At 38.8% G+C, this 24,948-nt stretch overlaps 2 protein-coding genes across 2 annotated transcripts; one reads left to right on the top strand and one right to left on the bottom strand.

Annotated features, from left to right (window-relative positions):
• The first annotated feature begins 1,032 nt into the window (after positions 1 to 1,032).
• On the top strand, positions 1,033 to 2,335 carry LOC136415458 (zinc finger matrin-type protein 5). The gene is made up of 3 exons (XM_066400028.1): positions 1,033 to 1,211; positions 1,267 to 1,404; positions 1,647 to 2,335. The coding sequence occupies exons 1-3, from the start codon at positions 1,085 to 1,087 to the stop codon at positions 1,880 to 1,882; spliced, it is 501 nt and encodes a 166-aa protein (XP_066256125.1). The 5' UTR covers positions 1,033 to 1,084; the 3' UTR covers positions 1,883 to 2,335.
• LOC136415457 (uncharacterized) lies at positions 1,969 to 24,709 on the bottom strand. The gene is made up of 5 exons (XM_066400026.1): positions 24,249 to 24,709; positions 5,710 to 5,845; positions 5,547 to 5,653; positions 3,072 to 3,178; positions 1,969 to 3,013 (listed from the first exon to the last, which is right to left on the bottom strand). Exons 1-5 carry the CDS (start codon positions 24,355 to 24,357, stop codon positions 2,882 to 2,884), a joined length of 591 nt encoding a protein of 196 aa, XP_066256123.1. The 5' UTR covers positions 24,358 to 24,709; the 3' UTR covers positions 1,969 to 2,881.
• Positions 24,710 to 24,948: the final 239 nt, after the last annotated feature.

A 24,948-nucleotide genomic window follows, 5' to 3' on the forward strand; every position in this document is an offset into this window, starting at 1 on the left:
TATAGCATAATAATAATAATAAGACTAATTTGATTATGATTTTAATCCCTGTGCGCTCATTACTCAATTGTCACTCATTATTAGGATTCAAACCTTTGGCATCAAGCACTTAATTAGATGTGGAGATAAAGACACTATAGATCAAGCAGTTTTTTATACCACATCTCTTATAAACTCGCAGTCCTGAGGACCACAACTGCCTCAACTGGAATCTCCCCATAACTATTGACTTAGGTATAGTACCAAAGTACTATGAAAATAAGTAGCAAAACATCCAATATAATACATCTATGCCATTACCTCATTAAACTATAAAGGCAAATTTAATTCTACACAGTGGTCCGCAATTAAACTTAATAAGGGACAGTTAAAACTGGACGTTACGTTCATTAATAATGCAATTCACAATATCTACATGCCTACCTTCCCCTTAAATTATCATCATAAGCTGTCGAATGGTGGCAGGTGCTGGTCACAAAATAGCTGTTATTTCTATAATCGCGGTATCTGTAATTAGATCATAACTATTGTTTGTGTTAAAAGAACCATAAGTAAAGTTAAAAACAACGAAAAAGAGGAAATAAACACGAAGAACACTCTCACTCTCGAACGTCAACTCGAACTGAAGAAAAATGTAAACAAACGAAAAATGTAAAGGATGGCGCTGAGCTGAAGATAATTACGACTTACGCTTCAGACACTTTCCATCTTTTTTTATACTGTAATACAAATAAATGGGCAATAAAAGGAAATGTTTTCAAATTATTTTATTTTATTGCTAATCTTCAATACAAACGGTACATAGAAGGCAAAACATAAAATTAAATTTAAAATCATTAGCCAGTTGATAGAAATTTATTTTATCTAATAACTATTTAAAAAGCCGGCCCACTGCGCAGGCAACATTGACAGTCTGCAATTAACATCGAATTTTATTGGACGATTTCGTATTTACGTCATCAAGAAACGTATGTCCTATCCTTTCTCAAAATTTCAAAGAGACTATAACCTCACTTCTCTGTTTCTTTGCTTCTTTATGTTTTGATTTTGATGTATTAAAACCTAGAATATTAGTACTTAGATCATGGGACGTCGGTACTACTGCGAATATTGTAACAAAACCTTTATCGATGAGTTAGAAGCTCGCAAAAAACACCTCCAAAGTGCCAATCATATAAAACTGAGAAATTTACATTACGAACAGTGCAGAGGTAAAATAACGTATTTCAAAAACCACAGGAAGATTTACTGGAGTCTTATTCACAGAACCTGCTATAATTCTGAAGGAAGAGCTATTAAAAATCCCTTGTAGGAAGTTTTTCCATACTGGGACATGTCTGTTTGAAGGAGGCTGCAAGTACACACATTATTTACCCGAACAATTGTGTGAACTTCGACAGCAAGGTGCGAAAGAAGCTATTAAAATATTGATGTGTGGAACTAACGTTTTCTTAAATAGTAGCTACTTTCTTTTAATTTGTCATTTTAGATCAAAATAACTTGTGATTTTTAGCAAAGCAAATCATTTTTACTGCACAATTCATCTGTAGTCATGCACAATTCAATATTTGTTGGAAAAATTCTCTTTCATGTGAAATATTTCATTTCCCAGATTTTTTCCACTTTTATTTCATAATTAATTTCAGTGGATCAATTGGAATTTAAGAGACAGAAACTAGAAGAAGAAAGAAACCATATTCCCTCAATTGATTCCTGGTTAGAAAAATATGAGCGCACTGCTAACAAGGGCGTCGGCAATTCCCTTCACACCCCATGGACTTACCCTGATAATTTAGCATCCAGATTAGATTTGCCCCCATCGCTAGTTAAATTTCGACCCGAACATTTCCATGATGACAATTTTGAGGAATGGGGTATATGATTGGTGTAAACAATGGTGATTTTAGGTTGGTTTTTACTATTTTTTTGTTGGAAAATTAGAAAAATGTCAATAAAATTGTGGGCTGTTCTTATGGTGCTATATTCCGAAGTATAAGGTCCTATGAATATAAGCAATTAAAATTTTCCTCCTCAATAGGGTTCCAAGTGTCTATTTACCTATCATTTTTTCAACTGAATAAACTTACATAAGAAGTACTTAATAAAAGAAATACACATAAAGGAATAGCAGAGAACTTAAGCTATAACGTTAAAAACTCATATGTATTGTAAAAAGGTTCTATAATAAGTCCGATTTGCTAACAAGTTTATACTGATTATTTAAGCGTAGAAGGTGCAGTTTTCAACAAAGTGCCGTATTATCTTATATTGGTTTAGAACCAGAAATACGTAGTTTCTATAATATTCTTTTTTAGGATTTGCAAATAAATACCCAGCACCACTGCTTAGCGGTATAACACCAATGCGTATTAACACGAAAGCAAGTTGTATCAAAAGATGTCAGATAAACCCATACACATTAAAATTGTACTTTCATAAATTTGTAGGTATTACAAATAATGCAGTCTGATTGTGTGGACATTACATGTGTGCAGATCAACTGTAAAACTGATTGTTGCCATTAGAATTTTGGAATTGACAATGGTTTAGATTAAGTGGGAAAGTTGCGCTGGTATTATCACTGATGTTCTAAAACTAGATATGAATATAGTGTGATATGAATACGAAATAATGATTTTGCTGTAATGGGGATCAACACCAATATCCATATCATTCCCAATAAACTACGGGGTCCCTTAAAATCATAAGTTTTCCCTTATATTATTAATGTCAAGAACACGAAAAGCTTGTCGACTTCATAGTTTGGTTTGTGTCCAGAACCGGATCTAACATTTTCAGGTATTTTTATATTTTACAAGGAATTGGTAATATCAAACAATATGAGGATAAAAAATCCTGAGGGGGGGGGGGCGAAACTGTCTTAGTTTGAAGTAGATGTCTCGGCCTCCCCGTGGCCCTCCTTGCGTGTGAGATGGCCCCTGAACGAAGCCTGAATTTTGGCAGCTGCTTTGTTAAGATCTGGATCTGTTAAATCTATATCCACCTCCTCCTCCTGAAACGTTAGAGGTATTCTCATTAAGAAGGCTCCTAAATTAGGTGTGAAAATGTACCTTTTTGTCATCTTTGCTTCCGCTTTCGTCGTGACCTTTTTCGATATTCTTCCGCGTCATGTGGCCACGAAACGAGGCCTGGATTTTCGTGGCCGCGTTGCGAAGTTCTGAAAATAAAGGAGGTTCATTAATAAGCCTTCCGATCCTTCTAAGGGGAAAACTTTTACCATTAGGATGTTTTTTTCGGTATTCTCAAGAATAATGACGGCAAGAAATGCGCAATTTGGGTGTTGCAAGTAGTAGCAAGATGTTTTCGTACTGAGATGTTTGCCATGTTGTCGGTTTAGAAGGATTTATGATTAATTAATAAAAGTAACTTGCAAAGTGGGACAAATAATCCCGTCATCTTTGAACTATAAAGGACAAGTAATCCGTCTTGATTTTTGGCTTGTGCGCCCCATTTATCTCGACGCGCGATTTTTTTGCGATATCTCGCTCGAAAGCATCTCTAAAGATAACAAATTGCATTCCATTATTTCAAAATATGCCGCTTTTCGCTCAGCGAAAGCGTGATTAATGAAGTTTTTGCCAAGTCCATTTGAGGCCCAAAACTTGTACCCGACGTCGGTTTAGCTTTGTGCCTTTATACACCTCCATATGGATTTTGCAATTAATTTTGCCGCTTCTGGAAATTAATATAAGAGAAGATTTGTGGCTAAATTTCAAGTCATTTTGCCCTTCCAGATCGTGTTTGATTACCTAATGAAGGTTGTACCACTTTGTTAAGTTTTATGAAGATTCATGACCAAGTTGGCGCAGCCGTGCAGACTTCGTTTAAGGAAGTGGCACATTTTGGGTCTACATGAGTGATTCGTTGTGAGAAAAGGCGTGTCTAACTTAAGCGGCTCTATTAGTCTTCTGTGGCATTCTTAGATGTTAGCGTTGAATAAGGAGGGCAAGGGAGGCATAGCGCTACGAGAACACTCGTTCGAAAAATTAAGTCTCGTTATAGTGGGGGGAAATGTGGAGAAACTGGGTGGAATGGTGTTTGAAAGAGACGTATAACAAGGGCACTCGTTCAAAAAATTAAATATCTCGCTACGGTTAGAGGAAACGCATAGTCCGCGATAAAAAGCGCACTCTTGGCACTGCTGACGATTCTATCAGAGCGCCACTGAACAATTTTGAATTGAAAAAATTTACACAATTATTTGAGAATTCCTCGTTCAAACTGGAAAAAAAAGTCCTCTCGAGTTTCATTCATAATCCGCTTCGCTTTCGAGTAATAAATTAACAACCATTTATCGCTCATAAGTCGGAACAGCCTTTACACTGATTTCTGAATGACGCTCAGATGTAGCACTAGTAGTTCGTACCACCATTTCTAAAACACTTTGAGTGTAGTGTGTGCAGAGCCGGCCTTAGCCAGGCTGGTGCCCTGGGCACAAGTTTCAATCATCGCCTCCTTGTCCCTAAAAAAATCGCCGTCCGAGAAAGTGCGCCACCCTGGACAGTCGGCCAACCTCGCCTCCCACTCATAAAGCCGGCACCGGTACAAATCTGAAAGTTATCGCGCCCATTGATAATTTTTCTAGTGCTTTAAAAGTTCTTCTTCCCGTGGATTCTCATCTGCGGAACTTGGCTGAAGACATCTCGTTTACGTGCCGCGTTTCCGTAAATTTCCGTTCAAGTTCCCTTATCTTCAGTTCAGAACAAGTACAACTCGTTTTCATGCAAATTCTCACGGACGATTATCAGCCAAGCTACGTGTTTGCTTTACCCGTCTCTCAAAGACGTTATAACGCGAGCTACTTTGGTAGCTACTTATTTGCCAAACAAAACGCCTTTTGATATATTGCCCCCATTGAAAGTGAAGTTTGATTAAATGCAAGAAGAAATCCTGGTAACCCATTGTGTGCTACGACAGATTTAGAACTCCGAGGCGATCCATTCAAATTTCCCCAAAGGGTCCGAATACGGCGATAACTCTGGGAGTTTATAACGCTCGTCAATAGCCTTTTGACTGAAAAACGAAAATAGCCCCTTTTACTCTACAACTTGAGATTAATGATCTCCGAAGTGAGAATAGGATTCGATCGTTATGGGGGAAGCAATTAAGTAGGCATCCAATTCAGAGCATATAAGGGCGGCTTTGGTAAATTTGTATTTTTTTGCAGGCGGAGGGGGCGGTCATTCAGTAATGTTGTTACAAGTTTAAATTAAACGAGCGCTTGCAGCCTAAAAGGCAATTTTAAATTCTTTTCTCGTTTGAAAATTAAGAGAAGCTCCTCTTCGAAAGAGAATATAAATTAGGCGACGTTTTTGCAGCCGATTGCAGCATTTATCTTAAATTAAATCTTTTTCTGTCACTTTTTTTGTCGAACTTTATTCCATGCTACGGCGGGAAGTACTCAAAATCCGCTAGTTAAATCTGCGGAGCAAAATAAACCGGAAAATTAGACATATGGTGAATGCATGCATAAACGATCCGAGAAAACCCCCAGAGCATTAAATTCACGTGTCGCTTCCCCGTACCTGGATCGTCCAATCTAAATTCGTTTTCCAGTTCCTCCCTCGTGGGTTCTCTCTCCGGTTCCTGTTTTGCCTGTGGCTGTTTCATGCTTTTCCTAGTTTTGTGACCCCTGTAATCGAATCGAGTTTGATTAGACCGTTTACAAGTTACAACACAGAGACTAACCTGAAAGCTGCCTGGATTTTCGTAGCTGCCTCGTCCTCTCCTTTGGGTGTATCGCTGTTCTGTCCCTCAACGGTGCCGTTCGACCGGATCGTTATCGTCTTTGAGGAGCTGGTTCTCGTGTCTTTGGCTGATAAATCTGAAAAATGTTTTTTTTTTTTTTAAGGAGATCTCTCTAGCGCCGCATTGTGCAGCGGCAGGGAATTTTACCCCCTTAACAACAGGCGTAAAATATTTAAGCTTTGCAGTGAATTATAAACAAACCCCGGGGGCGGAATTCCATGAAAACAACCAGCATTTTGGAAATTCCAGGTGTTTCGCATAGTCTGAATTTATCATGGATAATAATCCAGACATGATACTACATTTAAAGGGGTGTGGGCGAAATTCGGAAATGAATGCCACTCAGCCTCAAACCTATCTAAATTTCGCTGTTACACACGTCTGTATGCATACAGGGTGTCCCAGAATATGTGGGCAATCTCTCGGGTTGAGAGGGAATGCATCAAAATAATACGGTAAGTTCCTATGAAAGTTTTTCCTACAGGCCATCCCCTACGAAGATACAAGTTCCTGAAGGAAGTCTCTGAAAATCAATTTTCCTTGAATAAGTTTTAAAGTACTTGGTGTAATTAAATAATTTTTTAATATGGTGGATGTTAGATGGGGTTTCTTAAAATTATACCATTTAAAAACACTTCACTTGTTTAGTTTGCCAGGAACGGACCAGTTTTAACTTTAAAATCATAATTTTTCTACACCCTGTATCAATAAAGGCATCAAAATAGCTTTTTTAAACAGCCTCTACGTTGGACTAAAAAAAAAGGTATTCTTGCTCGTCATCGCAAAAATGGGCCGATTCCGAGAAAAAAACAATTTTCACCGAATATAGTTTTCATTAAATAATTTTGTATGTTGGATCAATAAAGACTCCTTCTGATGCATGCCCCTTCTATGCATTCCTTCGCTCTACGAATCGAAGATTGCTGCATGTCTGCATATTCACTGAATGTAAATCCCTTAATAGTAAATGAATAATACAAAAAGAATAAAATTATTGCAACATTTAAGACACTGTAAATTATTAACTGACGCTAACACACAAACCATATTCAGTAAAAATTGTTTTTTTTCTTTTGAAAAAGTGTTCATTTTTGCGATAACTAGCAAGAATGTCTTTTTCTTAGCCTAAGATAGAGTCTGTCTAAAAAAGTGATTTTGACGCCTTCATTGATATAGGATGTAGAAAAATTATTATTTTTCTGTTAAAGCTGGTCCGTTCCTGGGAAACTAAACAAGTCAAATGTGTTTAAATAGTATAATTTTAAGGAACCCCATCTAACATCCACATACTAAAAAATTATTTAATTACAGTAAGTACATTAAAACTTGTTCGAAAAAAACTGACTTCCAGAGGCGTCTCTTAGGAGCCTGTATCTCCGTAGGGAAGGGTCTGTAGAAAAAACTTTTACAGGAACTTATCATGTTATTCTGATGCATTCTCTATGGATTCGGGAGATTACCCACATATTCCGAGATGACCTGTATGGCTTTCCTCCGGTGGTTGAAGAAAATCTCATTTTTCATAACTCGATTATATATGATACACACATATTCCAACGTAGATCTTTCTCACAATTTTTTTCTTGAAGATTAATGCAACATTCTGTGGCGTCTCTTAAAATATTTAAACTTTGTAGTGAATTATGAACACCTCCTGTGGGTGCAATCCCACAAACTTCACTCGGAAACACAACCCGCTTTAGGTGTATCGTATAGTTTGAATCTAGCATTGATATTAATCCAGGCTTCGTGCTACATTCAAAGGGATGTGAGCAAATTTCATATGTAATTGCCTACTCAGGCTCCTATTTAATTTTCGTTATATTAAATAATTAATGTATAGCTGTCATCCGGGGGTTTGCGTGTAAACGTCGATTTGCATAACTTCATTATGTATGATACACATTTTCACTTCTCTATGGCTTGTATCATAGGTTTTTCTGTTTTCTAGCATTTCAGGGTTTTTCTTGTTGATTTTTTGTTGTCCTTTGCACCATTCCTGTGGTACCAACTTCGGCTAGAACCAATTTCACTACTATCACTTTAATCCTTCATTACACAGAAAACTAATTTTTCGATTGAAATCAGTAGGTAATATCATTTATTTCTGGATGCAATAGCCTCAATTCCCTTCGTATCGATTACATAGATCAAGCTTTAGATAGAAATTTGTTAATGTGGAAATATAAACTGCTGAATTGTGCAGAAGAGATAATTAATGGACACAATAGGGTCCCTTTTGTTGGCAGATGGCAATATTAATCGTTTATTGTGGGGCTAATTCGTAGCAAAAAAAAAGGAAATTAGTCAGCGTTAAATTCTGACGATGAACTCCGGATAAAGGTTGACCTATCACGTTTGAAGTCTATCAGATCTAAAGAATGCTTTCATGACCTATTTTGGAATAAAATTTTGTTTTTGGAGATTTGTTGCTGATAATCTGTAAGCAGGCTTATAAGGATTTCATTATATAAAGAATGTGAAAATATAAGTGACTTGAATAACAGCATGAATGAATGAAATGGCACCAATGTCTGAGACTCGAGTAAGGGCAGCGATCGAAAAGAATTGGACAAAGACAAAAAATATATTGCACAATAATTTTAATAATCATTGTTCTTTTTACTACAGTAACGGCAAAATTATGAAATTGAAAATTACTGTATTGAAACTAGCAACTTCTCACAACCAATTCTACTAGGTCAGGAAAGCGCAATAATCGATGTACTATCAGCACACGCAATGATCTAGAACGGCCATTGCAACATTGTATTTTTATAGTTTTGTTCTCCTTTTTTGGCAATTGAGACACTAATCTATGGCAGCGAAATCGGAGGAAGTGACGTTGCGCTGGCGTGTCAGGGGCTCTAACTCACGGAGGCCGTTCCTCCAAAAAATGGCAATGTTTCCTAGGTCCACTGCATTAAGCCTGCATTGCAATGACTTTTATGTGGAATTTTCAATATTTATTATGATTATTCGGGCAAGATGGAGACAATCAGACTGGACCATTCTCAATCCTCTTTGCCTTACCGAACAAACGAGATAATTCGGCCTCCTTTGCCCTTCAACCGCTCTATTGGAACATTTCCAAATGTATTTTTTTCTTCGCTTTGTGTTGGTCTCAAGGGCAGATAAACCAAATGTTTGATATTCCGCTACTCGAAAATCGTCTGTTTTGGCTCTGGAACAATTTTAGTCCAAAAGTTTTTAATTGGTCCGTTCCTGCTTTCACCTCGATTAAATGGTAAAACATACCTAAATTTTGTGCAAAACGTACTTCTCAAGCTAATAAAAAGCGCAAACATTTCTATTGAGACACAGGATAGAATGAGGTTCCACAATGACAGTCCGCCTGCACATTTTATCCGCCATCAGTTGGCCAGCGCGATGTCCCGATTTAACCCCGTTAGCTTTTTTTTCTCCGGAGTTATATAAAGTCCTTGGACTATAAAATTTCTTCAGTCACCCACAAGAAACTATTAGAGAGAATAACGGCAGCCTGTCTTTTCGTGCAGCAGGGTCCGCAAATGCTACAAAGGGTGCGCAGTTCCATGATTCGATGGTCAAATTTATGAAATGAGGTTGGAGGTCTCCATTTTGAACCATTATTATAAATGAATTATTTTTGCATTGTTTTTAATAAAAACCACTTAATTTCAACGTCTTTTAGTGCCAACAAGAAAACGTTATATTTTTGGACGAAAATTGCTTCAGTGCCAAAACGGCCCATTTTCGACTGGGGGTTTATATGCCGCATATTTTCTACTGCAATGTCTTCCATAACCTCCTGAAGTTTGGCACCGCCTTTTCAAAACACTCTCTATATGGATATTATGGGTATGATCCTGAAGTACCTAAATTGCCCAAAACCCAGTCAGAAATGTTTGATGAATTTGCGATCCACTTTACACATGAGAATTCACTCAACATAAATCGGTTGTCAATTGAGCTTCTAAAGATGTTCTCACAATGGTAAGACCAGCTGCAAACCACAGATGAATGAAACATGAGGGATACAACGCGAGACACGCAGCGAATACTGCTTGAAGGCATAATGGTGCAAATCAATTGAATTTAAGCGGATGTCGAATAAAACATCGCACACTAGAGTATGCAAATGTTGATATGCAAATGTACGAGATCCGCGTAAAATCAGTTGATTTGCACTATTATGACTTCGAGCGGCATTTACTGCATGCGTCATGTTGCATATCTTATAGCTCATGAATATCATGTGGTGTGCGACCGGTTTAAGGGGTTAAAGGAACGACTTCCAGCCCTGTTATTTCGGTAGTTCAGCATCTTTATCGCGGTTAGTTAACTTCATAGTCGGCCAATGTCGGTGTTTTCATGGAATCATGCGGTTCCCTTTTTCCGTCCCCGTTAGGTCAGCCTCGGGAAATGAGGTTTTTCGGGGATTATTCCATGTAGGGATGCGGGCTGAAAATATGCAATTTTCAAACGTGCTTTTGAAAGGGTCTGCGCCCCTTTTAAAAGTACCGGTAACCTTCGTGAGTGGTTTGGGCACACATTCTGCCTTACTTAGCACTTTTCTGGTTAAGATGTGGAAGCGATATTCTGCCTTATCCACTTACAGGAAATATAGTTTGGACATAAAAAAAACCCTTCGGAGAGTTCCTTGAAGTCCGCTCTCATAGACCCCGACTTATTTATTGGCCATCGCTCACTCCAAGTGATCAGCTGAAATTGGCAAAATCAGCTAAAATGCTTTCTCTTCTTCCCTCGGAAAGCGAATACATAAGGGAAAAATTCATAGTATTATATGACACGTCATTTGCTCAAGCACGACTATAATTACGTACTTGCGGCCTGTTCCTAATGACGACATGCAATCCGATGCTTTAACTACTAAATTTCCATTTTTTCCCTTCGCTACCGACCATTTGCTTTATGGCTAACACAATGAAAAGCGTAATCCCAAGGCCTAATAATACAGAGAGAGGCTGTCGTAAACCCTTTATTAGGGATGTGCTGATCAATATTTGCAGGAAACGGCTAAGTTGCATATCACCTACTATGAGTTTGGTATGTACAAAAATAGAACTCCGTCTACGTAGCTTTATGCAAAGTGTTTGCATAAAATATTCCTGAAAAGCACATTTGTATAACGTCTCCAGGGAACGTGGGAGGTTCCACAGCGCTGGTAAAGTTTGACAGTACAAACTTTTAGAGGCATTACCCAGCCTGGAACAAGTCGTGATAAGCACCCTGCCTAATTTTTCTTAGTCTGTTCGGATTTCGTTAAGCGCTGCAAAGTAAATTAGATCTCGTCTTCTGAAATAATTGCATTTGGCCCTGAATCGATCCTCTGCGAAACATCAGCATACTGCCCCAGCCTTGACCCTCATTAGATCTTGCCAAGAAGAAAACATTTATTTCCGTTTTCCCAATGTCTTTGAAAACAATTCTAGGGAATTCCGATAGACAAGACGGAGAGGCCCGGACGCAGCTGCAATGCTCCAGCCCTGGATAACCCGCCTAGGATATTAACAGGGCTTTGAGCTGGAAATACTAAATAATTGACACCGGGACAACTGGATCTTGATAAGCTGCATTATTGTTGCGGACGTAAATGGATTATGCAGGATCGTAAAAGTGGCCGTTTCAGTTTAATTATTGGGGGTGCCTGTTGAAGTCTCTATATTGGGTGTTTTTGATACTCAATCATGGGGGTCTCGGCAACCATACAAGATCCGCCGCATGACGCTAAGAGAGTGGCTGATTGAAATATTTCCCGCTGGTCATTCCAACAACGGAGACACGCATTGGCCAGCACGCTCGCCAGATCTGTCCTCACTAGACTACTATTTACGGGGAACCATGAAGGAGCTCATTTGCAACCCACCGACATTAGTGAGCTGCGAGAGAAGATCATCACAACTTTAAGTACCAAGGTGCCTGTGACTGGAGGTAAAGTGGGACCCTTCGAGCACCTCTAATAATTTCCTATATTTCCTTTTTTTTATTTTCTCATTTCCAGGGCAGTCTTTGCAGTCACAGGATTCTTGACAATTTCCCCAAACTGCTGTTGTAAAATTCAGCCCAAAACTGCGCAACTTTCCCCAATTTAACCGACCTCTTCTTTTACGGTCTCCATGGTTGAGCCCCAAAACGGGGCGCCCTGTATAAAACGCACGCAAAGTTTGCATTAATGAGCTTATGAGCTGTGGCTAACCGGATATTAAATTTCCTCATTTGCCTCTTCTTCGGTCCCTATTACGAGCTCATAAAATAACTTGACTGAACTGAGATGAGTAAATACATCGCATAAAACTGCCATAAATAGAAATTACACGTCGTCATCCCTCTGATGTCTGTTACTTGTATCTCACTAAAAATACTCGACGGTATGCTCAATTTATCGAGGGCATGTCAAGGGTTTCCATAAATGTATCCAAATGGCTGCTCTTTTTACAAACGATGAATTATGAGGCCGAGCGACACGGGGGCTGCGTTCGTTTTCATTTCTCTGAGCTAAATCAAAAGTTTTGTGTAATTTTTGCCAATATAGAGAACAACTTCGACGTTCTGTTATGAGCCAATGCAAATATTTCTCTAAAACAAACCCCCGCAACAAGCTCTAAAAGTCAAAAAAAATGTATCCCCTCCGTTCCGTACATGAAACTTTCATAACAGAGCGTTTGTTTCCATCAGCAAACACCTAGATTCGAGTTATAGTCAGCAAAAAAACCCTGTTTGCTGGGCGTAATCTACACACTCCAGCCCTAAAGGCCGCTTCTAGAGGTCCGTATATTTTTCAAATTAAACGTTCCATCATATTCATGAATGTTCACACAGGAATTCATACAGAGGCAAACTTCGTGATGGATACGGAATCTTTTCCCACTCGTTTTCGAATTTGCTTTCACCTGAAAATCGATTTTAAAAACTTTCTTTTGCTAAGTTGCCTCGAAGCTGCCCGCCATGGAACGAAAGAGCCTGAAAAAAAGTTTTTGGGGGCTTGAATTATATATAAATCTATTTCCACGTTGGTGTCAAGCCTTCTTGAGCCATATTGAACTTCCAGGAATATAATATTGCCAGGTGGGGACAAATGTTAAGTATCTTCCAGGGGTTTATCGCGTTTTGAAATCAGCTCGAAAGTGTTTCACCTGAAAATTCAGTGAATGCCGATTCATTTTTAATATTATTTTGATGGGTTCTACAGTCAAAATCAATGTAAAAACGATAAAAACAGTTTCAATCAGGCTAGTTTAATCATTATTTGTGCTGTTAGCGTTGTGGGAACTATGTTGACTCTCGGTGATTAGTGCCGTATGGACCTGTGTCGTAATATCAGTGTTCAAACGCACTGAAAACTGAATTAAAATGGTCAGTATCGCACGACTGACCCTACTAGGATGGGACTCCATTTAATCCACCTCGGCAAGATTTCTCAGGAGAGCTGGCAAATCGAATCAGTCTACGATCATTTCACTTTTAATGGTTTCTCAGGATGGAAAACTAATCTTTTCCTCCTCAATGATCAGTAAATTGCAGCAAAAACTTATAAAATCATCATATATTCATCACCATATATTCATCATAATAAATTCATCATCATCTAAATTTCTTATCATAATAAATTCATCGTCATCATAAATTCGTGATCATTGTTAATCATATACTTATCAATCTTTTGGGGTGTGATTCATAAAGCTGAACATCGACATTGCATGTCCAAACATAAAAAATCTCACTGTTTATTTATATGCTACTAAATATGAATCTGTTTTATGTTCGCATGTTTTTAGCGAGTTTGCAACCTACATACGCTATTCATTATCATTTTTAACATGAATTTAACGCTTTTGCAGGTATTTTCACATATACCACTGCAGAGAAACATCTAAATAATATTTCGATATGTTTGACCGTTGCCACCTACACGCGACGTCCAATGTAAGGAGAGTCCAGCAAGGAGATCTAGGATCTCCTTTTTTCTCTAGAAGTTAGCTTGCCCTCCCTACGCCTCTGATTCTTAGCTATATCTAATTAACATTCCTTCAGAGTCCCAGAAAACGTAAATCTATCGATTCCAGAAAATCTACTTTGCGGTCATTCCACTGGCCACACCTGATGAATACAGACGGAGAGCGATTGAGAACAAATAGCCACGAACAAAAATTTGGTTTTGGGTTTTGAATCCCGCTTATATGGCCTCCATGAAACTACCTTTAATTGGGACACCCTATATGTAACCACGATCTATCACCAGAGGAGATGCAAAGTCCGAAAGTAGCGTCCTAAATGCGTTTGGGACATGAAATTGCCATAAGATGGTTCTTTATTTGAACATCAGTTGAGTGAAAGAGAAGCGCTGCCCTTTAACTTGGAAAGATGGAAATCGCGAAGAATTCCTGCTGAGCAGTGTGAAGAGCGCCAAATTCAGACAGGCCCTCAGGGGCACCAGCAGGAACGCCAGTGGAGTCGATTCTGAAACGCCATAACAGGCTGAAAGGTTACATTGGAAGAGAGCGAGCGACCTCGCACCCACAGCTACAGCGAAGCAACTAGCAGAAGACGAGTTGACTAGATAGTAGCAACACGCAGTACTCTTCCATTCTCACATTATGTTCCTCAGGACAGTTCTGGAGAACGTTCTTTCAACTCGAGGTTTTTAGTGGGTAAACACTTCGGTGAATCCCACAAATTCCCCCAAAAAGGCCCTCTATCGGCAGCTTGTAATTATAGACCCGATTGACCTTCTACCTTAATAAAATTTCATGTTTTCTCGTTGAGGTACAGTGCACGTGTATGAAATTATATACCTTTAGAGATCGATCCGTAACTGACAACAAATGGTCCACATTAATTAGGAAGGGACACATCGTTCATTCGTCTCACTGTCACCAAATGCTGGATCGCAAACCAAAGCGCGACCATAAAAACTTCCCATCAAACGATATAAATCTCCACGAATCCCTACAAAATTGTGTGGTTACTGATGAAAGGCCGAAATTACCAATAAAGTAACTTTTACTACCAAAAAAACCCTGCTCGATCTTTTATTATCCCCTCCGAGGACTCGGTTTGCTTGACTTTAAGTCGTAAAAAACTTCATAACCAATTTAAAGCGTGAGCGGAATTTAGTTTTTCTTGGGAACTGGAGCAAACCACAAAAGGGCTGACCCACATTCGTACAGGCAAATAGAGGCCCTTCCTTATTACTTGAGCACTCAACGTTTCCCTATTTCCGTATTCCTTGATGTGGGAATTGTGCTTTTATAGTTGTCTTATTTCGGCAAGAGCGGGTCTTTGAGTGGGGTATCACTTCGGAAATGGTATTTGCGGTTGTTTTGCACTAGGCAGATTAAATTGATAGTTCATACGAAAATTCAATTAAATGCGAAAGGAAAAATAACGGATGTGGTAGTCGCGAAAATACGGGCGAACACACACGTGTGTTAGAAATTGCTAACGCATGCGTTTATTAGGAGAAACCAATGAATAATGATAAAAGAATTAATAATATACGAGAGCATAAGGGAAAATAGATCCTTAGCTGCATTAACTTAGCTATAGACTTAAATACATCCTACGTATCTCCAAAATAGCAAGTAGAAGTTAACTTCGATAATAATATTCGATAAATATCACGGAATGTCAGAGGTCTCACCTAATCGACCATTCGAAGGATGAGCATGGGCAAATATGCAAAAATGAAGTATTGAATTTCTGATGTGATAGCAATCCGGGGTCGAGCCCCAGTCAGATAGGCTTTTTTTATTTATTTCTATACATCCTATATGTTCGTCCTCACAAGAAACTTTCTTAACACAGTCACGTAAATGTTGCTCTCGCCTCCGTCTCGTGCGCAACATTTCACGTTCATGCGTTAAGAGTAATTTTCTTCCCTTGTTATATATTTTTCTCGCGAGTCACGATTAACTATGATTCTGCGCAGGTCTGCTTCAAATGTCAACATTTTTGACATGTACTTAATCAAGCTACCTTTAGATGGGTTGACTAAGTATACGTAGTCAACCTACCTAAAGGTAGTCAAGTCACCTTTAGATGGGTTGACGAGGAAAAGTCAATAATAACCAAAAAAACCTCGCTGCTGAATCTAGCTAATTATGATGCGTTACCAGGCTTTATTATTTATTCAAAACCATGTAATCATCTATCTGTTTTAAACAGGGTTTAATATAGTCTTTTAAGCGGATTTCAATTTTTAAAAATAAACGCCCAGCCGGAGATCGAATAATTTGCGTCATCCCCAGGCACACGTTCAGGTTAACCTACTTTTTTAATTTCACACAGATCTGACGAAAAAACTTAAGCTTTTTCCTCTCTGGATCTGAGTAATTGATTTTCTCCAGGAGAGATAAATTTTAATTTTACAAACACGCCTGGGGGGCTTCGCATTTTGATATTTATTACCTGCCGGCATCTTTTTATATTCCACAAACCGATCACGTAATAAAATTAGTGTCAAGTGATTTTTCGGGCCCAAACCCAAATCAATCGCGAATTTTATTTAATTTGCCACTAAACGATCACGACTCACATCCAAATCAACTTATGAAGCCGCCCTCGTAATTAGTATGTATAACTTGTTGCCTACGCGTGCAGGGTGGCCATTGTTTACCTAAGGGGTAATTTTTCCATTTTCACCGAAGATGGAAATTCAATTGAATGGGAAGAATTTTGTGGAAAATTCAATGCCAGTTTCGATTTTACGCAGATTTTTGAGCTTACTGAAACGTGATTGAAAATTAAAAACCTGAAGTTATTGGAACGTTAACAGGCTCGGTAACCATTTATTAACGAGATGAGCACCGGTCGTCCTGTATTGCATAGATAATAATGTCGAACTTTTAGGATCATGGAAGTCCCAATTATCCTCGTGGATAATGAATCGCCACAGCCTTCATAAATCTCGTGTCCAACACAGCTGACTTGCATAATAGAAAAATCACCCTTGAGTTGCATACTCCCCGGAGAAATTTTATTTTTCCCCCGGAAATTAATTTATCCTATTAACCTTGTTTGGCATGATAAATTATGCCTCACAAGTTGGGATATGAATATGTGTTACACAATTTCCCATGTCGTGTATGCTTCAGATGACAGCTTTCTATTAAAAGGGCTATTTATCGTTGGAAAAGTTGATTCTAGAGGTTGCCGAAGGAAAAGTGTTCCTAGAAGGCACTAAGGTGCGATGTTAATACACCATTACCGGCTAGATTTTCTATGAATTGTTGTGTGGTAATAGGAAGAGCCATCCGTTCGATTCCGAAAATTGTCCATATGTATCGAGGCCGCGTTTTCGAACAATGGCAACTTTGTTGCAGTTTCGGAGAATCGGTGGGAGCAGTAAAAGCAGAAACTTTCCCGTTTTCCCACAGCTAATTTTACACATGAATGAGTTCGAAACTGCAAAACTACGAAACATCCTGGGGATAAAGGAAGCATGTAAACTATCCTTGGACCTCCTTATTGTCCTCGTTTCCCGACACCCCTATAATGTTTCATTTAACGGGTTGAGTGAAACTATCAAGAAATGTCCGCAACGCAGAATTTTTCTTTATTTATTCATAAAGGATGAAACCTCAAGGAAGCGGACTTGGCGGCTAACGTGTATTAGTAACCAATGGCAGTCTGCCTTGGGCTGCTTTTCATTGTCTGTAGTAACTTTTATGGATAATGACTCAAAGCTTTAGAAAACCTTGAGTTAGAAGTGTTTATGTGCCCTCAAGTAGCAGTTTCCCAGATATTCATACAATATAAGCCCGTCGTAATTTATTACGGGTTTAAAAATGACACATTTTCTACTCAGTATTAAATAATCTATAGGTTAACATTGTCCTGGCTAGATAGTAAGAAATGGAGCCTTAAGGATTACGGCCTCAAGGTTAAATAATAAATAGCGGTACTTGTTTTGAATGCATAATAACATCGCCTGATAGCTGTATGATTAGATATTGAGCTAAACGATAGTTGATGCACAAACCCACTTTCCCACGCCCAAGAAGAATTAATTCAAAAATTTGGACCCCATTCAAATACATTTTTTTATTGCTTTCTATTTCGAGTTTATCGCATCCGGTGACCTACTAACCTTTGTCATCGGCCAGATAATAAACCCCCCTATCAGGGATCGATTTTGCAACAAAACGTGCCTCCTATTTTCACAAAATACTGTAGGGTCGGCCCGCTTTCGATTGTCTGTCCAGCTATTTAGGGCAAAATTCACTTTTTCCCCTTTTCGTTTTACCCTTTTAGATTCGTCAAATAATAATAGAGTTTAAACTCGAAAAATAAAATTTCAAAAGCAAATGTCGATCGTAAACATTACAGTTGTGGTTGTGGCGCTTACAATCAAATGCTGGAAATGACTTTCTAATTTTTTTTTATAAGGGAAGTGGCGGCAAAATTCAGCTGTGTCAGAGTTCAATCCGAACAAGAACAAATAGAAACAGATTTGGGGTGCATTACCCTGCTCCCTAAATATTAATCGACCCTCGTATGTAAACTCAACATTTCGTGACATTGGATGAACGCAAACGTCGGCGATTTGACGTTAATGCCACATGATATATCAAATTAACTAGCAGTTGTCTGACATTGACATGTAAGATGTAATTCAGATGCGTTATAACGTTTTCGCAATAATTCCACTTGTGTCGCATCGAAAATTAATCCACCCTAGCGTATGTAACGAAAATATTAGCATACATATAAGTGTGTTATCATCAGCTAGAGTGAACTAGAACAATGCATGTTTACGCGCAAAGTTCGGTACTCTAAAGTTTGAAGGCTCAAAAGGGAATTGTAAAGCTGCGGAGCCCTGTGGCTGAACGAGCAATCGGGAGGCCTCATTGTAATTTATAGATGTGATTACGTATCTCCCCGGTGTGGTTATAAATAGATTATTGCCTTTTAATTTGCTAAATTTAAATGTAGAGGCTCTCACGGTGCCCCAGGCGAAGGCTAAAATTATTGCTGAGCTCAAGTGCCTATTTGAGGGTGTATTCATGTAAAGAGATACTTGACAAGCGTAAGAAGTAAGCCTCGGCTAAGTGGGTAAGTTTCAAAACACAAAATGGCGACAGTCGCCAAATCAATAATTATGCCTATTTGAGGCTACGTAAAAATAATTCATATTAGTGACGTGACACTCAAGGCCCCTGTCAGCACTGGAGAAATTCGGCTGTTTCGAACGTCAAAGAGTATGACGTTTTAATAAAATCACGTGTTTTCTTGTAATACGAGGGGAACTCAAATATTTCAATATTGGTGTAAGTTGTAGGAATGAGGCAGTCTTCGCTAGAGTTTTCTGAACGAGTCAAAATCTGAGTTAATATACTTCTGTTTTATGTCGTATAGAATGAATGATGAATAAATTATTGCCAAGTCTGTCCCATTTAGTAGAGGCGTATGGCACTGCCAGATGACCCCTACATTTCTCACTTAAAAATTACCTTGCGATATAATATGTATTTTAGACGTAATAAATATACGCAGTTTAGACGGCATTTGCCTAATTGAAAATACATCGTATTACCCCTATTTAAAATCCCTTTCTTTGTAATTAGATTAGGTGAAGGGCAAATTAAATAATCGTCTTTATTCCAATTAAATCAGAACTTGATCCCCTTCCAGTCGGATACATCAGTAACGTCTATTAATTAATAAAACATTAGAGAATGTTATTATTGGTGAATCCATTAGGATTTCCATCAGACATTCACTCCCTATGGCAATTAATGCAAATTCAATTAGGCACATGCAAAGCGTGATTAATTACTGGAGCACCGTTCGTACCTACGGCTATTTTGGAAGCGCCGAGTCAAAAATCAGGCAAAATTTAATTTAAATTGAAATCAAAAGTCAAAGCGTAATTTTCACTTCCTTCATAATATCTTATAGTAATTTCAATTAACTAACGAGCCCTTTTAGCTCCAAAAATCAACTAATAAAGTTCCGTGCCAACTTCTAAGAAGGCGACAATTTTAGACAAACACCATTGATTGGGACAAAGCCAAATTTAATTGATTATCAATCAATTAAGCAGCTTAACTACGTTCACAAAGCGCTTTTAAAGGAGGCATTTCTTCACTTTCACACCCTCAAAAAGGTCAACAACATTCCGCGATTTAAAAAACTCTCGTCCCAAATCAATCTAAACTAAGCTCTCACCTGGCCACTAATCCTCCAGCTACACCAGCGACACCTGCCAACACAACACAAGTCGGCCTGAATATGGTCGAAAATCTGGTTACTTCCTTGTTATATGCATCGTATTACCTTTGGAGCGTTTAGTTGCGACGTACGTCTTCAGTCTTTTCAGTTGAATCAATTCAGGCCGCCCCAGGGCGGCGCGTCGCTATTTGATCCATTTTCGGACGGGTCAGTAAGAAATGGTTTTCGTAATAAATTTGAACGGGACAAGGCACGTGTTTTGTTTCCCCTAAGGAAGGGTTTAGTGAATTTTTCATTAAAATATTCGAGACATTTGTGGCTTAATTGGGCCCCTTTGGCGTTGCGACGGTTAAAATTCGTCATTGAGGGTTGGGTCGCGATATTCTTGCTGAAATAAAACCTCAAGGGAATTGGGGCCAGTTTGGTTTATGGGATTTTTCTTTTAATTTAAATCAATAAGCTCTTTTGTATGCAACAAGAGCGCCCCAGACAAGATATCCTGTAAGGAGTTGAAGACTGCGCCATGTTAGTGGTGTGTTTTCGTCCGTAATTTGTTTACTGATGCGCCATCTGACGGGTAACATCACAGGGTGGCAACAACTGTAAATCGATAACAGGCAGATTTCTTCTTTAGTTTAAAAAATCAATTTGATATTTACGACAGAGGCGATGGGTGGCGCTACCGCCAAAACAATTGTTGAAGGTGGTTTAGATTGATTTAGGGCGGGAGTTTTCAAATTTATCAACCACTTCAGATGAGCTTGCGAATGTTTTTTTAAATATTTTATAAATTGACTTTTAACGCCGTTCATGATTACAACCATCAGAATCAGAAATTGAGAAAAAGTGACCTCTTTCAGATGTTACTTTGAAAACAGGTATTTCTAAAGATAATTTCCTGCAACAAAATTACTTTTTTTGCATATATCAGCACTTCTTAAGTAAAATTGTGGGATGGTTTAAAAGTAATTTAATTAACTTTTAACTCAGCTAAACCCTCTACGTCAACTTTAATTTATGTAGGAAGGTCAGTACCCTCCCTAAAGCTAATATGGTAAAGGTTGAAAATGAGACAGGGTATAATAGTTATGATATTGAATAATAAATGTGGGGTATACGCTATTATTGTGTTCGTTAATGCCTTGTTACATTTACCCCCGAGTCTCTAAATATATATATTTTTGTTGTACAGATTGCAAATAAGTGCTACTTTTAGAGAATAGGTACGTTTTTCTATTTGGTTTAGAACATTTGAATTTTTGTTGACTCTGAAGGGAAACAATTTTCTGGCAATGGAAATGTCCAGAATCCACATATGCAGATTAGCAGCGGGACATACTAATTTTAACCACTTTCCAAAATTTAAGCGCCAATCTCTTGGGAATCCGACAAACAGCTGTATTAAAATCCAAGTCAAATTAGAGCGCTTTCAGCCTGCTCTAGACGGGGTGTCTTGTGCCATTTAGTCCCCGACATATGAACTAATATTTAATCGGCTGAAATTTTCTGCACAACTACGAGCGAGTGGATTTCCAGGCCAATATGTGTAACCTAGATGGCCTGCGGATATAACGGATTTACATCCAGCGAATCTTTCATTATTCGACTCTACTTAACCCCTATTTAATTTAATCGAAATGTAAGACTTTCAAATATAAGAAATATTTAAAATTCACATAATAACAGATTTGAAACTACCCAAATCGAAGAAAAAATTATCTCTTTTTCTGGGCGGAAACGCCAATTTGCTGGTTGAACTCGCCTGCTACTCGGCCACAAGTCTCGGCGCGGCAGTAAATTTGCCACGTTTTCGTCCAGTGATTGGAACAACTATTGTTTTAGCAGACCTATTGCACAATGCATTTCCTAATCCTAACTTGTCTCATGTCCTTGTCACTGATTAAATGCAATTCAATATAATACGCTTTCCACAATGATATAACAAAAAAAAACGAACAATGCACCAGGCGGTGTTTGTTGTGCTTCGGAACACAATGCCTCGTCGCGTGATAAAAGATAATAAAAACCATCGATTTTCCTATATTAGGAAGACACCTGTCCGTGACGAGTGGGAAAAAGGGAAAAACACCTATGTGTTATATTACCCGGTTGAATCCTCAAATCAAAAAGCTCAAACTAAATCCCCGGGAACCTCACAAGCGAACTCCTTTTTTTTGGGACTTAAGTTAAGATGTAACGTATAAATAGGCTTTCTTAAAATAAAATTGGGTTATTTCCCGTATAATGCCGTAAGTTGAACTTAAAGCTCACTGATATATTAATAGTAAACGATAGTATTGCGTGCATCCATCAAATAGAAACTTCCATACATTTATCAATTATAAATGCCTACACCTTTTTTTCACAATGACCTTTAAGTGATTTTCGTGCAATCGGGTAATTCATTTTGTGGCTCGTCATAATTCCACAGCTTATGACACACATTTCATCATAAAAATTGATTTTAATTGTCGAAACTACGTCTGGTCTCTCCTAGATGTGAGACATAGGATGGGCTAGTAAATGGGTAGCTTCAATTACAACTTTTGGGCATGCGATATTTATCACAGATAACGTGAGGAATTATGACATGTGTTTTAGAAACGGCTCACGCAAAAGTAATTTTGATAATGGGAGCGCCCTGCTATTGCCAATGGAAAGATATATCATCGAACACGCGATAATTTGTGAAAAATAGATATGGGGCCTTTGCTTAAAAAAAACTACCTGACAAGGGTGAGTGTTGTTTTTAGTTAACCCCTACTTGTGCGTGAAGAGTTAATCTCAAACAAAGTAAAAAACACTGAACATTAAGTGTGACATGTGTCATAGTAGACATTAACTACGACACATGTCATAGTCAGCGTTAACTATGGCATATGTCATATTAATAAACCCGATCGCCAAAGGACCAGGCGGGGTGTCTGCGGAAGACTTATCCTCGTGAGAAAAAACGCAAGTTCAGGTTAAAAAAGTATCGAGAGGAATCTACCAGTCAAACAAAATTTTGAATGCTCTATTTCATGTAAAGAAATTGAGTGCGGCCCCGTGAATCCATTTCGTTCATCGTAGCGTCCCAGCAAAAAAGTTCTGAATGTGGGCGCATTCAGGGAACCTCAAGACTACAGCGGTTGCAATCGGTGCAGCATCGACTTAAAGCAGTAAAGAGCAGGACAGTTGAATTTTTGAATTTTCGGTCAATATCAAACGAACCGCTGCTTATCAAATCGAATGGTCCAACAAGAAGCAGTTGTCAAACCTCAAGTGTTGCTACGCTCGATCGCTGCAAGTTTGCTGAATGCGCCCTATATGCTTCGCAAAAAAAAACAGGAAAATTCACGATACATGATTTCTTGGCCACTATTTGTGAATCACCCTGTATGTTAATCCAGAATATTGCAAATGTCAGCTGCCCCGCTGTCTCTTAGGCAAGTAGCCAACAAAATTGAAGAGTTTACTTGCTTATTGTGTGTGCGTAGCGCTATAAATTGAGATAACATTGTTCCTTAGTCCTTTGACGTTTAACAGCCCGTTAAAGAGCAAATTAATAGCCAATTTATCGGCGTCTAGAGTAAACAGTTCAGCAAGGAAACTTAATTAAAATTGACAACTATGTAGATGCTACCAAAGCTCGTCCAAGAAAAGCCTAATTGCGACCTCGCACCCCCTTTCGAAGAGCTTTAGTCGATATTTTTAAAATCGTTCTTTTTCTTCGCCGACAGGGAGTGACGAATAATCATAATTTTTCTTTGTAGATCATGCACCATTGAGCCCGTAATAGAGAGTCAACAAACGTCTGCAAAACTGATTAGGCGGCCTTTAATGAAAGGGTGAAGGTAATGGGGGCATTGAACGCTATCCCCCCCTTAAAACGGCCATCAGGTTTAAGGAATAACGACGTCTTTCGTCTCGTTAAAATTCTTCTGCCCAGGGGTCTATCGCGTTGAAGGGGGCCTTCCTGTTTGTCATGCATGAGATCGCAATTTAATTTGGACTTGTTGAGTGTTTCCGGAAATTGCAAGCAGCCAGACTGGACGACACCGGACGCCAGAGGCGCGGAAAACCGGCAAATCCGGAGGAATCCTCCAGGGGTGTCAATAATTTTTGACCGGCCTTGCACGCCACTGTAGTCCACTCACCCTTTCTTTTCCTCGAGGCCCTAGAGATTTGCCAGAGACGGAATTTTATCATACAGTTGGAAAGGGGGGGGGGGGGGGGAGTTTTTATGATTGCACTTCGGAATTCTAATAGCGAGCTTGCCCGCAGCATGCGAAAATGTACATTAATCAATCCACTATACATACCAGTCCCCACATGGTTCTCACCCCCACTCTTGTGCCTGTCACCCTCCTCCCGACTTTCATTTTCGTTTTGATTGTTTGAAGAGGTCTCCTTGCTGGTATTGCACCCCATCGTCGGACAATCGCCTAGTTCAGTCGACAATTTCACACTCACACAAACACCCCTCGTATATGACGAATATCCAGAACCCGCGCCTCGATGGGGCCCCACCAAAGTCCATTAAAAATCGTCCGCTCTATGAATGGGCCCGATCAAAAGATTCTCTCATCCAGCTCGATTCTTTGTCTGGCTTTACACCGTATTGGATTAAATTCCGGACTCTACGCACCCCCGGAACGCGATCAAACAAGGGTGTTTCTCCCCGATTATTTCATTCAAAATTGTCGGCCGGTTCCAGGGCGTGCGCGGCGGCATCTTCGGTTTGATTAGGGGTTTATTTGTTTATTGAGAGGGGTTTTGCTCTCTCCGCCGAAAATATGTATATCGTAGAGCGATAGCGATATCCACTATGTTCTATTGGTAACAATAGTCTAAGCACACAAGAATCCAGAAATGATTTTTAAGCAGTTTATCAATCAACAGTTTTCAATAATCTTTTGCTAACGGTACTGCCTTTTATTATTAAATTTAATTATACGGAGGTTAATAAATAATATTAACTGAATTTAAAATAAATAAGTGGTCAGGTGACTATCACTGCCC

This window comes from Euwallacea similis, chromosome 20 (assembly GCF_039881205.1).
Source record: "Euwallacea similis isolate ESF13 chromosome 20, ESF131.1, whole genome shotgun sequence".
Taxonomy (NCBI): Eukaryota; Metazoa; Arthropoda; class Insecta; order Coleoptera; family Curculionidae; genus Euwallacea; species Euwallacea similis.

What these genes read in the sequence shown, in the direction of transcription:
- LOC136415458 (XM_066400028.1), top strand. Translation starts at nt 1,085, where the DNA reads ATGGGACGTCGGTACTACTGCGAATATTGTAACAAAACCTTTATCGAT. An exon ending in ACATTACGAACAGTGCAGAG is followed by an intron (nt 1,212 to 1,266) that starts GTAAAATAACGT and finishes TCTTATTCACAG; the next exon opens with AACCTGCTATAATTCTGAAG. An exon ending in GTGTGAACTTCGACAGCAAG is followed by an intron (nt 1,405 to 1,646) that starts GTGCGAAAGAAG and finishes AATTAATTTCAG; the next exon opens with TGGATCAATTGGAATTTAAG.
- LOC136415457 (XM_066400026.1), bottom strand. Translation starts at nt 24,357, where the DNA reads ATGGGGTGCAATACCAGCAAGGAGACCTCTTCAAACAATCAAAACGAA. An exon ending in AAAATCCAGGCAGCTTTCAG is followed by an intron (nt 5,654 to 5,709) that starts GTTAGTCTCTGT and finishes ATTCGATTACAG; the next exon opens with GGGTCACAAAACTAGGAAAA. An exon ending in GAAGCAAAGATGACAAAAAG is followed by an intron (nt 3,014 to 3,071) that starts GTACATTTTCAC and finishes CTAACGTTTCAG; the next exon opens with GAGGAGGAGGTGGATATAGA.